Source organism: Scleropages formosus, chromosome 17 (genome assembly GCF_900964775.1).
Source record: "Scleropages formosus chromosome 17, fSclFor1.1, whole genome shotgun sequence".
NCBI classification, from domain to species: domain Eukaryota; kingdom Metazoa; phylum Chordata; class Actinopteri; order Osteoglossiformes; family Osteoglossidae; genus Scleropages; species Scleropages formosus.
In genome coordinates this window covers 11574240-11589475 of record NC_041822.1, presented here as the reverse complement: position 1 = coordinate 11589475, position 15236 = coordinate 11574240, and the positions used below count along the sequence as shown (strand labels likewise).

General features: G+C 42.7%; 1 protein-coding gene across 1 annotated transcript in view; it reads right to left on the bottom strand.

The window, feature by feature from the left end:
- fibcd1a (fibrinogen C domain containing 1a) overlaps positions 1-15236 on the bottom strand; it is a 97293-nt gene that overhangs the window by 39414 nt on the left and 42643 nt on the right. Inside the window, exons 4-5 of the mRNA XM_029259584.1 lie at positions 8051-8210; positions 3270-3406 (exon numbers count right to left, since the gene is read on the bottom strand). Of these exons, the coding sequence (XP_029115417.1) occupies positions 3270-3406; positions 8051-8210 (297 nt within the window). The remainder of the gene's footprint in view (positions 1-3269; positions 3407-8050; positions 8211-15236) is intronic.

The following is a 15236-nucleotide window of genomic DNA, read 5'->3' as shown; positions in this document are numbered from 1 at the left end:
GAAAGAATAGAAAACATAAAAAAGACTCATAAAACCAAAGGATCACATCATGTGCACATAAAACATCTCACCAATGAGTTAAACATATTACATTCTATCAACAGTGGCACTGATGAGAAATACTGTGCTTCTTCTAAGTGCAATTTTACATCTTTCCTGGGTGACAATGTTTCTGTAGTCAATAATGTGTGGTCATCTGTAATTTTAACTCTCAACCTGAAGGGGAAAAAAAAAAAAATCCTTTGTACAGCTCAATTTGGTTTGAGTGAGTCATTTTAAGAAGAAGCATCAGGTAGAATAGTGGTGAAGAACATAGACTTGAGGGGGGACATGGTTGCACGGTGGGTACAGCCAGTGCCTGCGGTGTGGCACGTGTGGAGCTCAAACCCTGCTTGGGGTGCCTTGCGGCGTACTGGCGTCCCGCCCTGGGTGTGTCCCCTCCTCCTTCGGCCCTGCATCACAGGGTAAGGCTCCGGCTTGCCGCGACCTCGCTCGGCACAAGCGGTTGTTGACGATGGATGGAAGGATGGAATACAGACTTGGAATTTTGACAAAAAGGTTCCAATCCCAGAAGGAGCACTACTGCTGTACCCTTAAGAAAGGTACCTGAATTACTGAATTGCCCAAGGATACATCTTACCCAGATGACAAAATGCATTCGATTATACATCTCTTTAGATAAAGGTTTCAGCTATATGATAACAAGAATCACAAGAACAACTTCCAACTGAGCTATACAAACATATGAAGCACGCTACACAACATAATTTCAGAGCAAAGCATCTGCTATGACTTTTGAATATTATTTCTCTTCTGAATGGGGACGCCTCCACAGTGCCTTTCTTCAGGTTTCATGGGTCTGTTTATTACTGCATGCTGTAATCAAGAGGGCTGATGCCTAAGTATGCTGTTTATGGCATGAGGCGTATGGGGGTGCAGCCAGTAGGAGGGGGCATTGTCCCAAACAAACATGACTCCCACAGCTGCCTCGCAGTTGTTTACACTTCTGATGACGGTAGAGAAAACTCTGCTCCACTTTACTTCCTGCCTTCCCCAGCATTTTTTTCAGCCTCTCTGCTAGGGAGCCCAGGAGCTTTGCTTGTTTCCTCTGCAGATGCCTCCCGCTTCCAATTTGTGTGTGTATATGTGTGTGTGTTGGGGGGGTAATTGAGATATACTCAGGGTGTTTCTGGTTGCCATGGCAATATTACCTCTCTCATTGTTTCTCTGTTTTGTGTGTGTGATTAGAAGTTAGTATCAAAGAACACATGTTTTTGACCACGTGCTGACATCTACTTATATATGAATGAGAGCAAGTGTATCTGTGTGGGATGGTGAGAGAATTTTGTGTTTGTAAATTGACCCGGAACTGCCCATGAGAAAAGTGTGTGCATTCGCCTGTGTGCATGCATTTGACAGCGAGTCAGTCTATAAATGAGTTTTACATGACTAAGTAGAGAAAATGTCTGATAAAGTGTACAAATGTACGAATGTGTCAGGAGGGTAACTGTGTGTAATGGAGTGTTTATGTGTATGCATGTGATTTTCCCAGATCTCCTCCTCCAAACCTATGCAATCCAACTCTACAGACCTTCACCCTTGCAGTCTTGACAGCTCCACAGTCTGCAGGAGAAACCCGCTGGAGGCTAGTTATGATGAATAAACTAGGCGAAACTAATAGCTCCGCGTAACAGCTCTCCTTTTGTCTTGAGACTCCCACTGTTTTGAAGTACTTAGCAAAGAGAAGAGGACAGAAGAAAGGAAGAAAATCCATTGCATCCACAGTACAGACAGCAAATGCTCTCATCTGAGAAAAGTGGCTTTGAAAGTAATAGGGGGTAAAATAAGTCTTTTTTCAGATCTTCTCTGATTATCACAAGGGTGTACACGAAGAAGAATCCAAAATTAAATCCGGCTAAAAAAAGCTTCCTTGGCTTGGTTTTCCAGTGCCAGTTTCTGAATTTACTTAAAGCGGCTTAATTTACATAACCAGAGTGATCGCTCACTATGAGGTACTTTGCTGCAGCTCACCCCTGGGAAAAATGGCAAAGTTTGCACTTCTTCCTCCCTGATCCCCTGTTGGTACCACTACAACTGTCATTCCCTGTTTTTTGATCTGAGGTTGTCTAAATAAGGCAATTAGAGCTTCATTTACTTATAAACCAGAAACTATATACATCAAAAAGTATTTCCTTAGACTGAGATCACATTTTTGCCCCCTTTTTAAGAGATTGATATTTAGCTTCATATATTACTATTATTATTATTATTATTACAGCATTGATTCTGTTCTATTAGAAGTGGGCAGCGCTGGATACTGTAGTGCTAGGAAGCAGCTAGTCAAACATTCCCCTCTCAGGAGACACATGGCTGTCAAAAAAGGTTCTGTCACTTTGTTTCCCTACAAATATGACACTAATTACAGATCTATTAAACACAGGATTCAATCAGCCTATAGATCGCTGAGGACCAACGGAGATAAATATGGAGGCCGAACATCAAAGTTTGGTTGCTTGGCGACACTTTCACATGGAAACCAATCAGAGACCGGTTGGGAATGGCTGGTATTACACCTTGATGATTAAAAAGAAATATGATGCAATTTGATGCTGGAAGCTATTTCTGTTTGGGGAACAGGTACTATCAGGATCATAAGACAGCTCGGCGCACAACCCTGCTCTGCAAGATGCTGGGCAGACGTGATGAGTATCACAAAACATGCAGCCTCCATTTTTTCCTCAGTAGGAACATTAATAAATTAACTAACATGCTTAAGTCTTTTGCATGTAGAGCAGATGAAACCATACTCAGGTTTAATTCTGTTGGTTTACACTTTGCATTTTATCTCTTTTCTAGAGTCACTAAAAGTGCAGTCACATGCAGATGGAGACAATGATCCAGGTCAATATAAATAACGACGCCTGGCCAATTTATGAAATGTGCCTGAACAAATAATTCTCATAAAAAGTGCTGTGTAAAAATGCCTTTTGTCACAAAGGATGCCAAATCAAAATCCAGTTTTCTAAAACCATGTCAATTACAAATAAGCAAATCAGAATATACACACAGACATACTTAGTCTCAAGATATAAATCTAATATATAACTTGAGACTAGGTACATCTATGTATATATCCAATATTGCGTGAAATACTTATGTGCCTACAGTTACCATGGTTGGGTTTTCCATCCTGAATTTGACACTAACTTCTGAAACACACTTGTGGGTGCACTGCTCAGCTCAGTGACTTCACAGTCAACAGTACTCACCGTCCAGCCACCCCCATCTGTGGTCATGTCGCAGAAGACCTGGAAGCCAGCGGGGGAGTGCGTGGGGAATATGGAGTAGATACCGTCCTCTCTCTGTCCGCTTGCGTAAATGTCACTGCAGTCCCGAGGCCTGGAGCCTGTGTGGAGCGGACAGGGGAAGTTATTACCAATATATTATTGCAGTTTTTATGTAACGCAATGGTGATACAGCAGGTCTGTCATCAGCACCTGCTCAGTAGCTGTGACAGGCCCAGCAGCCTTCACACACCTGGGCCACACCCCCAACATTCATCACTGCTGCAATGGGCACTGCCCTAAGGCAAGAATCATAAAGAGATAACCTGGAGAGGAACACTTCCCAAGGAGGAGAAAGAGGAGAATGTGCTTGTCAGAGTCAGCACAGAGTACTTCATTATTATAATTATTATTTGTTTAGCTGATGCTTCTTATCAAAGCAACTGACAATTACTTTACCCATTCACACAGCAGGATACTCATACTGGAGCAATTCAGGGTAAGATTAGGATAGGTTGTTTTGTTTAACACATAATAGACAATTGAATATAACAAACACTAGACTGGAATTTTCTCATTAACAGACTTTTTCCGATTACATTATAAAGGAGTACCTACCTTCAGTGTTCAGCAAATCCTAAGCAAAGTGCAAAATTTAATCTTCCAAATGGCTTCATTTTAGATACACAATTGTGCCTTTGTTATGTTATGTTACTGCTTGATATGAATTGCCAGGAGACATGGCAATTAGTGAAAAAGGTAAGTTGTCAACATGATTTAACAAGCACATAAAATGCAACTACTGTTTCTTTTGGTCAAGCAGTTCAGAATACATAATCGGCTCCATGTTTACATCAGTTCATGATAGATTCATTCTGAATCCTCCACTAAAAGCAACCCAACACCACATCCAAAAGAAGCTTCTTGGAATGTGAGAGATGTTGCCGCAATAAAATGCCGGAGTTACTCGATATGTGAGTTGCTCCGAAAACTTATGATCTCATTATGGGCAACACTTATGATCCATAGAGCTGAATCAATTTCTCTTTCCATGCTATAAAAAACAACTGCAAAAATTCATATCACTCCTTAATCTGCAGTTCAACTCTAATATTAAAAAAATTATGGTTGAAGTCAATAATTCACTGTTTTTATCATATTGCAAAATCTGCAATAAATACATATTTAATCAAAATGGTAACTAATACTATGTACTGAGCAATGAAATGAATTCATTGTGTAGCAAGTGTTATAATTTGACTCTTTAGAAACTGGCCACTAGATCTGGTGTCTATGCATGAAAAAAAATTCAATTTGATCGGCATTACAGGTATTGCATTGCCTGTGTATTTCGAGGCAAAGGGCAGTTCTGAGTCAATTATCATCTGTGGCTGACTATTAAGCCATACTGTAGCAAATTCCCGTGGGGCCTTGGCACTCAGGAGTACTCCTTGAGCATGACGGAGACGTTCTCTGGCAGACTCTTGGCAGTTTGGGGGAGAGGGAGAGCATTACTTTGAGGTGGTTGCCATCAGAGGAAGACCAAACAGACCAAGCTGCCTGGACACGGTGAGGAGAGACAGTATTTGAATGATTGTCTAAACCTTCTAAACCCCGAGTGTTGGCCACCTGAGCCAGAGGTGAGTTCACGTATCTCCTAAAACAAGTATGTTATTTACATGCAGAGATTATTATAAACTAGTATGCATGAATTACTGATGAGACTGAGATGGTTATGAACCCCAGGTTTGGACATACTGCCTTAGGGTATGAGAAATATTTGAAGATTCTAGGTTGTATGTTTTTAAAATTTAACAATGGCCTAATTTAAAATGCAAAATGAAATAAATTTCTGGCCCCCTTTCAAGCAGTATCTGGAAGAGGAAAAATAAGCAAACTCCAAACACACCAAGTCCATCCATTCAGATTACTTCCCCGATGTTGAGTTTGTCAGTCATTTTCATCAATACCTTTATTTCTTGTGTAGTGAAGAAATTTTCCTTGATTTCCCCAGTCTGTCCACTGTGAGATGTTACCGAATATTCTATACACCTTCCACCACGTCCTTTTTTCCTTCCATCTTACCTTGCAAGGCGAGATGGCAAAATTGAGTCACCTAATGATATCCAGTACTTGGATTTTCTTTCTAATATTTCTTGCGGATAGGGGGGTGCGGTGGCACGGTGGGTTGGACCAGGTCTTGCTCTCCAGTGGGTCTGAGGTTCGAGTCCCACTTGGGGTGCCTTGCGACGGACTGGCGTCCCGTCCTGGGTGTGTTCCCTCCCCCTCCGGCCTTACGCCCTGTGTTGCCGGGTAGGCTCCGGTTCCCCGCGACCCCGTATGGGACAAGCGGTTCTGAAAATGTGTGTGTGTGTGTGTGTGTATTTCTTGAGGATGTTTTTGTAAGCCTATACTTTTAGGTACCTCTTAATTTTTTACTCATTCCACCCATGATACTTTTAACATCATTCTATTCCATCACATTTCAAAAGAGAATATTATTCTTTCATCCTCTTTTCTTATAGACCTGGATTGACAGCCATAGAAGAATCACTGAACATAACATTTCACCTATGTAAGTGTTACTGGGACATACTTGCAAGTTAATTTGATTTAACATTTTCTATTTCTGTTACCTCAATTGCTAAGGATTGTGTTTTCTTAGTGGTACATTTAATTAAACTTTATATTTTAGTTTTCTTTGCATTTATTTTCATTCCAATTTTTTGCTATAAAATTCATAATTTCTACTACAGGTAGTCCTTGGATTACGAACAAGTTCTGTTCCTCAGTCTGTCTTCAAGTCAGATTTTGACATAAATCGGAACAGTTAGGTATGGTGGGTATCTAATGTCAGTTTGTCAAATGTTATATTGTATATCATGTACCTTGCGATGCATAAAAAACATTAAACACTTCCTGATACACTTAAACATAACAATACAGTAGTAATAATAATACAATGTACTGATATAGTGATAATAAATGTAGTTACATTATTCTATTCCATCACATTTCAAAAGAGAATATTATTATTAAAATTTATTACTGTCAGGATGAACAGAGGACACGGAGGAGGCTGGACCCAAGCGCAGGATAGATCATTCAGAATCAAAGAACTAGACGTTTCTCGTGGTTGTGGATGGGTGATTGGCTGGTCAGTCGATCGGCAAACTAACAGAGGCAAGGATCCGAAATCGTGGTCGAGGGACAAGGCAAGAGGTCGTTATCAAGGAGACGTGGAACGGGACTGGGGAATGATGAGGGACAGGACTTGGAAGAGCAAAGCGAGATAGGTTTGAGAACGCAATGAAGAGTGAGATTCTACAACTGGAAAGAGGTTGAGAAGTGTCTTTTATAGCCGAGTGCCGCGACAGAGAGAGACAGAAAGATAAAGAGATAGAAAGATAGACAGAAAGACAAAGTGTGCACACGCGTGTGCAAAATATTAAAGAAACAATGTTTGCTTTTCCGGACTGGCGTCCTGTCCTGGATGTGCCTTGCGCCCCCCCCCCCCCCGGCCTTGCGCCCTGTGTTGCCGGGTTAGGCTCCGGCTTGCCATGACCCTGCCTGGGACAAGCGGTTTCAGACAATGTGTGTCTGCTTTTCCAATGTTTGTTGGCATTTTACCTTTCGCTTTATTATTTCCACTTTAGTTTCAATCGTGATTGTTTTCCTTTTCTTGGATGCATCACTGTCACTTACATCACATTTATGCTTCGGTGCCATGGTTAGGAGGGTAAAAACAAAAAAAAAAAAAAAAAAAAAAAACACACGAGACACTGTTAACAGCAACGTGGACTGATGAAAAGAACGAAGTCTGTCCAAACTTCAGTTCACACATCCTGCCAACGAGCTGACAAACCGCTGTAGACATGCAACGTTTTGATGCGCGTTGCAAAGTAGCGCTTGTTTTATTATGAACCATTCTATGCGCAGTAACTTGCATTTTTTAATATGATAGGCTTAATTATGAAGTTTCATTTGAGTGATACTTAGGGGTGACAAATAAATTAATAAATAAATTAATTTCCGGTCAGCCTTATTCAGACGTTCTTAACCCAGGGACTGCTTGTGTTCTTTGGAATTGTTTGGCCGATGTAGCAATGCATACAAGTTCACCTGCATTTCTGATATTCCTAAAATAACATTAGTTTTATTCAGTTGTTTTGTGATGGGATTTAATCATAATGACTTTAGTATAGATATTAGTACTGTGTTGTAGACCTTTTCCAATTTCACAATAGTCAGCTTTACTGGGGCCAGTTAATATATTTGTTTTTTGTTCACGATACAAATTTTTAATTAAATTGAAATGTTGCTTGTCAGTTCACTTTTTTTCAACTCATTGAGGGACAGTGTATGATCAATTTCATTAAATACTTTTTCATATCCTGTGTAGTCTAAAAAATTCCTACGGAGACCTCCTGTGCTCATTCATACATCATTGTCAGAACAAAAAATCCAGTGTGGCTCATTATATAGTACAGATTGCTATGTATTATGTCCATTTATTGGCAGTTTTGATTTTTGGGATAAGAATAAAAGTGTATCGGAAATCTTTGGGTCATTGTTCACTATAATTTGTACTGTTGAAAATGTGAGATGACTAATTGGAGGTGCATCCTCTAATTAATTTCCTATCAATATGTTACAGTTGATATTGTCATTGCCATTTGTGTACACATTTTTAGTATGCTAAGTCAAAGACTCTAAGTCGATTAGGAAGTACACTGTGGGGTTGAGGTTGTACCTAGATTTCTTACCATTAGCACAGCCTTTGGGTCGAGCTCCACGGACTGGGGCCCTCTGCAGGTCTGCCTTTAGCCTGGTCTTGATACTGCCTGTCTCCTTCTGCATTGAGTTCAGGGCATCACTCACTGAGTTCACGACCTTCACCATGTTGATCTGGCTCTCCGACAGCAGCTGCATACAGAGAGGCAGTATAGGGCACACTGAATATCTTACTGTACATTCTCAAGCTTCAAGGTTCAGCATAGCAGGCAGTCGACAAGGTCACATCTCTCTTGCTCATCATTAGGCTCAAAAATCAGATGTAGCCTGTTTTCTACATGAGCAGGCTCCAGATAGCTGTTAAAACACCACAATGAGAGGATCAATCTTCCAAAAAGAGGTTTTCTTTAGATTTTTTTTTAAAAGTACTTTGAACATTTTTTTTTTTACATTGATAATGAATTACTTATTCCCTTGCAACATTAGCAATAGTATTAGTATTAAAATGTATTATTTTAGTACAGTTTATTGATTATCAGAAAATGACATATATACACACCAATGTTAACTGACAATATCTGCAGAAAGACAAAGCCAGCAAGTTAATAATTTTGTATTAAGGGTCTCACAGCTATTCTGTACTTAGGCTAAAGTAAATGACAATAACTTTGTATTATATAAACAAGTTAACAAGCAAAGCATTCTCCATCCTTCCAGAGTCCCATCAAGCACTCATGCAATGAAGAGATAGTGTCCTTGATGGGAAAACCTTTGAGCTACCATAGGGTCCCTCCCCTGCTCTTGCTCCAAAATTGGAAAACCCTGCCAGAAACATCAATGGCCTCTTCCAGGGTGTCTGTGTGCTCAGCTGTACGTGTGTAGTGAAGGTGGAGTGTGAATGTGGAATGAAGGCACCAGGGATCTCTGCAAAGTGATGTCAGCAGTTGGCATCACCCTGTCTGGCAGCCACAGCTCCTCACTGGTAGAGGCTTTTTTCTGTGCAGCTCACTCTGAGAACTCAGAACCATGCTTAGGAGTGGTGGAGGGGGGACTACACTGCTCTTGCTCAAAGAGGCCCTGTAACTACTCCACCAGCATTGAGCACACGAACGACTTCCCTGTTGCTGAGGCACCACGTGTCCTTCAAAACCAGTCTGCTTTTGCTGCTAGCTGAACAGTTGTGTCTTAGGCTAAGGAGAGAGTGTGGAGATGGAGGGGCCCAGTGCTCTACAAACATGTGGGACATCAGTGCAGTGTCTCAACCCAAGAACACAGCAGGTCCAGCTGTTTCTCTTTCAGTGAAGTTCCTCCTGTTATTAAAAGTTCTACACCTTCTGCATATATTACTTGGTGTGTGTGTGTGTGTGTGTGTGTGTGTGTGTGTGTGTGTGTTTAACAATGAACCAAATCCCTGCTTTTCTCCAATGTTACCCACCTAGCGAATCCTTTTTGCTTTATAACAGAATGTCAGAATGACATGCTGCTTTTAGTTTAAATATAGCAGAAAATGTGCACTTAAAAAATGAGAGACAAAAAATGGACAGAACTGGGAAGCTGAAATGAATCAACAATAAATGACCATAAAAGTCAAACACACTTTAATTATGTTTTACAATTTCATCCATAATGTGACAAATTTACCCTGTTCTAGAAACTGAAGAAGGTTCACTTCATCTGGTAATTCCAGCATTTGAAGAAGTGTCAGCATCTAATATTTGGTTTACTAGGCACCTCCACCTTGAAGAACTAATCTAGACAAATCTTACCTTGTAAAAAATTGACTTCCGTAAACACGTTTAGTCAGGAAGCAGATGCCTCTCTCAACAATGCTCTGCATTCAGCAGAGAAGAGCAAAGTGCCAGATGAAATTAACTTCAACTGTGAGGCGACTGATGAGTCACCTTCCCTTTTGAATCCAATGACTTTGCCAGGTAAAGGTATTCTCTTGAGTAAGGCTTTTTTGACATGCACATCAAGTAAAACCAAGCAACTGACTTTGTTTTGTTTCTAGGCTACTTTGTTCATGAGGAAAGAAGGACCTACTTATATGTTTCTTGACTTTAACAATCAGGTCTGAAACAGAAAGGAAGGAAAATCACTTCGAAAGGTGGCTTAATTCCAAGGTTCTAAAAAGCTGTAGGCCTGAAGTTGAGTAAGGTTTTAAAAGAAGAAAGAGGGAACATCCCTAAAGTGATTCCAAAAGTAGGAGGAGTGTCTGCACATCTGAACTAGTTGTTTAACCAAGAGATGTAATTTCTGCCACATCTTCCTGCTACCAGCACTACTGGCTCCAGGAGACAACAAACTCCTGTGCTCTGCCATGCCCGCTGCAATGGCACGGCACTCTGCGCCGCAGTGCTGGCTGTTGGCCCGGGATAGGAGCTGCTGCATGCTAGCGCATCACTGCTAATCATCACCCCCCCACCTCCAGCCTCCAGAGACTGCCACACCCAGAATGAAATACAAATGCAGAAAGAGAAATGTTAAGATTCTGATCAAGCCTGCGGAGAAAATCGGCACAGTGCCCTGAATGACAGCTCAAAAGTGGTTCAGCATTGTGAGACAATGTTACACGATTAAAGCTTGATACAGGAGTGGATCTTAGGCTCGTCAGATTACACACTGATCCACAGTCACCTGTGTAAATGGTCAAGCCTAAATCCACCAGCTTTAAAGCTGCCTTTTATTAAAATACCAATTAAAAATATGTTAAATATATAATGTAAAAAAAGTGTTTCTTATTTCTTACCTTTGCTTACTGACCTTGCCTTTTTAAAACATTTACTAGTGGGGCATCATTTCATTCTAAGTGAAATTTATACATCTTATTTACATTCTCCCCAGGGTTTACCACATCTTGTCAGGTTTTGAACCTTTAAACAGTTACATTCCTCTGAAGAAGGAACTAAGAGTTAGTTATTTTTATAACACAAAGGTATTTTTAGATTTTCTTTATCTGTGAAAAGGCTCAACAACCAGCAGGCACTCAGGAAGTTTCACCATGTCTATAGGGCTGAGAGCCAGGATAATGAGGAGGGCACTTTGGGTACATTGCGGGCTCGCTAATGATGCCATGCTTTCTGCTGTATGACCACTGGCTTGCTGCAAGTTTTCCCTCAAGTTGTAACTATGTCTAAAGACACCCAAAGGGCACATACACTTATGCTGGTTGGTATTTATTACCCAGATGGGTGAAAAAACAGCAACTTTGGATAACATGCACATAAACACAAACACACACTTACACATGTACACTCAAAACTGGAGACCTCTTGGCCAATGAGGAAGATATCAGCATCAAGAAGAGAACTTAGTAGTGCTGGATAAAAGCTCCCATTTTATTTACAACTTCATTATCATCATTATGATTGCTATGGTGCTGTTCAGGCAACACGTTTACACAAAACAACCATTAAAATAGCTGGATATTTTACTTTAGAAATTGAGATAAAACAACATTGAGAGGACTAAAGCAGGGCAACCTTCAGATAACAAGGCCATGCTCTGATTTTGCTGATTTCAAAACTGATTCCTTTTGCATTGCATTACTTTACCCTGCCTGCTGACATTTCAGAGTTTAACCTGTGTGTGGATCATCAGGGACGAGACAGCAACTGACAGCAGTGACATCCTCCTTAGGTAGCATAGAAAGGACTATTCTGTGTTGGGTGTACAATGACACAAACATGGCACATAAGATGTTACTGACTGCTGAACAAGCAAACACAAGACAGAAGTACTGATTCCTCAGAAATAGGAAAAAAGCTCTGGCTGATTTGGATTTGTGAGAAAAGAGTTAAAGCAGCAAGTTTTGCAGGGAGAAATGCTCTGCACTGCCCTAGATAGTAGAATTTCCAGTGTGGCAAAGCTCTGGTGCCAACTAAACCAGCACCTCCTACTGTTACAATCATAATACAGCAATGTGGCTCTCCAGGATAAAAAGGGAGGATCACTACCCATTCTGGGAAGAGGGCAGGCATGAATGAACATATACAAATGTGCACCGAGGTTGATCATATCTGTAAGTATAGTTGCCTGAGGGGCCTGCTCCTAGAGGGAAGACTGCCACGCCCACATCACTGGTGCGACAGGGCACACATGGGGCTCGACGGAGTCAGAGGCATAAATGGCAGAGGCAGAGTGACAGTGGACGTGGAACCCTTTTCGCCTAACGCTCACTCACCTTGAGAGTCAGACTTCGGTTTCCTTGCCCTTGTCCTCGTCCCGTGTTCCTTCCCCTTCCTGATCCAAGTGCCAGTCTTCTAGTGTTCTGACCTTTCGCCTGTCCTTCGACCACACTTTCTGGATTGTCCTGTGTACAACGTTTGCCAATTGAAGACCATCACCTGTCTCTGACTACGTTTCTTGTGCATTCCCCAAAATAAACACCAGTGCGCTCTGCAATTGAGTTCCGGAACGGAATATGGCACAGACTTTACCAAATACGAAGGGAAAGACATGGCAGGCAGAAGTAAACGTAAGGGCTGTGCCTTAAATTGAAAGGAGTCAAAAAGGACAAAAAGAGAAGAACGAGTATATTCATGTAAGCAGGGACGAAACAAAAAAGTAAACAGTAGCAATCTTAATGTGGCGCACAGCGCCATGGGTTTGGATGGAGCGAAGAAGAACGCAGAGGCAACGTTCATCTCGAACGATTTATTTGAACACCAGCAACAGGGAAATAATGAACCTCTAAGTCCGAGGAGCCCATTTCCTCCAGAACCTGTACTTCTAGCCAGCCTTCCCAGCTTGCTTAGCGCCCCCAGGCTCTCCTTTCTTTCCCGCACTTCCAGACGCAATCACCCCCTTATAGTCCCCGTACGTCACAAAAAGCTAACCAAGTAGAATAAACACCTTTCCCACTCAAACACAGTAACGCGGGTCGTTACATTACTGTTCCTGCCAAAAATAAAAATAAAAAAAAAAAAATTAAAACAAAGTATGAGATATTTCCTGGGAACAATATGTGAATACAAAGAATCCAAACTACACTAACTTCTACAGCGTCAAAAATTAAGTAGTAAATACACAATGTAAATGTGTCACACCCACACCGCAACCACCTGGTCACAATCAGCGCAGCTGGTTATAAAGAGCACCAGTCCACCACTCCCAAGTTGTAGAATCTCTATGAGACAACAAGTCCTCCTGTGTTCATGACACTTCCACAGTGCCTTACCTGGCCTTCTTTGTGTATCTCCCTCCTTGTTCCCTCGTCTGTCTCCTTGTCCCTGTTCCTGTCTCCGACAGCACTGACCCTCGCTTCGATTGATTGACCATGTCTTCGGAGTCTCCTCTCAAACCATGTTTGCACCTCGGACTGAACCACGCTTGTCCCCAACTACGAGTTCTGCTTTGCTCCTTGTATCTTTGCATTAAATGATCCCGCAGTTGGGTCCACACCCGGGTCTCCACTCATCTCTTTGCGACAGAAAATTCCGCGGTGATCAAGAGGCTTCGGACAGCTGTTTTGCTGCAGGAGGCGCTGCTCGGCTCCCATGAACAGACCCTGCGGCAAGTGTCCGAGACCATGCCAGAACTCCTGCGGGTTTTCCGGCAAAGAATGACCGCACTACAGTTTGTGTCATCCACAGTCGCCCCAGTCGTCCCTGCGACAGACCCCAGGCTGGCCACTCCCATACGGTAAAATGGTGCTCCTGAGAAATACCAGGGGTTTCTCATGCAATGTGAGTTAATTTTTGCCAGCTAGCCCCATGTGTAAAACAGAGGAAAGCAGGGTGACCAATCTGGTGTCCCTGCATACCGGACCTGCACTCAAATCGGCTACAAAAATCTGGAAAAAGCACACCCCCACCCCCTACGAGTGCCTTAAGAGGCAGTTTGTGGCTGTATTTGACCTCCCGCTCTCCAGACGGACCGCCAGTGATCACCTGATGAAGATCTAGCAGGGCAAGCAGTCGGTGGTGGCAACCTCCCAGGAGGTTCTCATGTTGGCATCTGAGAGTGAGTGGATCCCCGGGGCCCTCCTGGCAACCTTCAGCAGCAGTTTGAACCCCCGGATGCAAGCCAAACTAGCCTACCGGGGAGAGGATGGGTCCTTAGATCAATTTGCTGAGAACACAATCCTGAACGACAACCTGGCCCAGAAGTGAACGCAATGGACTAGGCAAGCTCCGTCAGTGTTTGACCCATTTGTCGACCCCTGGAACTTGTGCAGGATGGGTACGGATGGTTAACCCCTAAGGAGAGGCAGCAGCGGCATTGGGAAGGACTGTGGATATACTGTAGCAGCCCCAATCACCTCTGAGCCACCTGTCCTGTGCAACCGCTTCCCAAAGACCTGTGCCCTGGATGACCTCCCGCGACCCGCCATGCAGCTGTTCATACCGGTAACTTTGACTTGGAGGTGAACCGGTTATCCGCACAGGCCTTCGTAGATTCTAGGGCTGCTAGTAGTTTTATAGACATTGGGGTCAGGGGTGGGAAAATCACACAGAAATGTTTCAGCTACAAGTACAGATTTATCCAGGAGGCCATCAATTTTCTCCTCCACTGACTCCTCTGACCACCCTATTTTGGGATACATCTGGCCGGCTTGACACAACCCAGGAATTTCATGGAGCACACACCAGCTGGCCCCACACCAGCTATGGGATTGTGCGACAGATCTCCTACCAAGAACCTCTCCACCCCGGGACAAGGACTATCCTTTATCTATTCCTGAGCAGAGGGCTATGGAAGACTGTGTAGCAGAGGCCCCGGCCTCTGGCCTTATCCAACCTTCGACCTCACCGGCCTTGGCCGGGTTCTTGTTTATTGGGAAAAGGAATGGAGGACTGCATCTTTGCATTTATTATCGTGGTCTCAATGATATCACTGTCAAATATCCACATCACTTGCCCCTCATCATGGCGGCACTGGAGCAGGTCCATGGCACACGGATATTCGCCAAACTGGACCTGCGAAGCGCATATAATCTCATCCGAATAAGGGAAGGGGACGAGTGGAAGGCAGCATTTAGCCCTTCCTTGGGCCACTATGAGTAGACAGTCATGCTTTTCGGTGTTGCTAACACGCCCTCAGTTTTTCAAACATTCCTAAATCACGTATTGGGGGATTTAGTAAACAAATGTGTACTGGTTTATCTTGACGATATTATGATCTATTCCAGCACAGGGGAGCAGGAAGTTCAGCAGGTACAGTAGGCTGCAGTAGTTGTTGGTGAACAACCTGTTTGTGAAAGGGGAGGAATGTCTT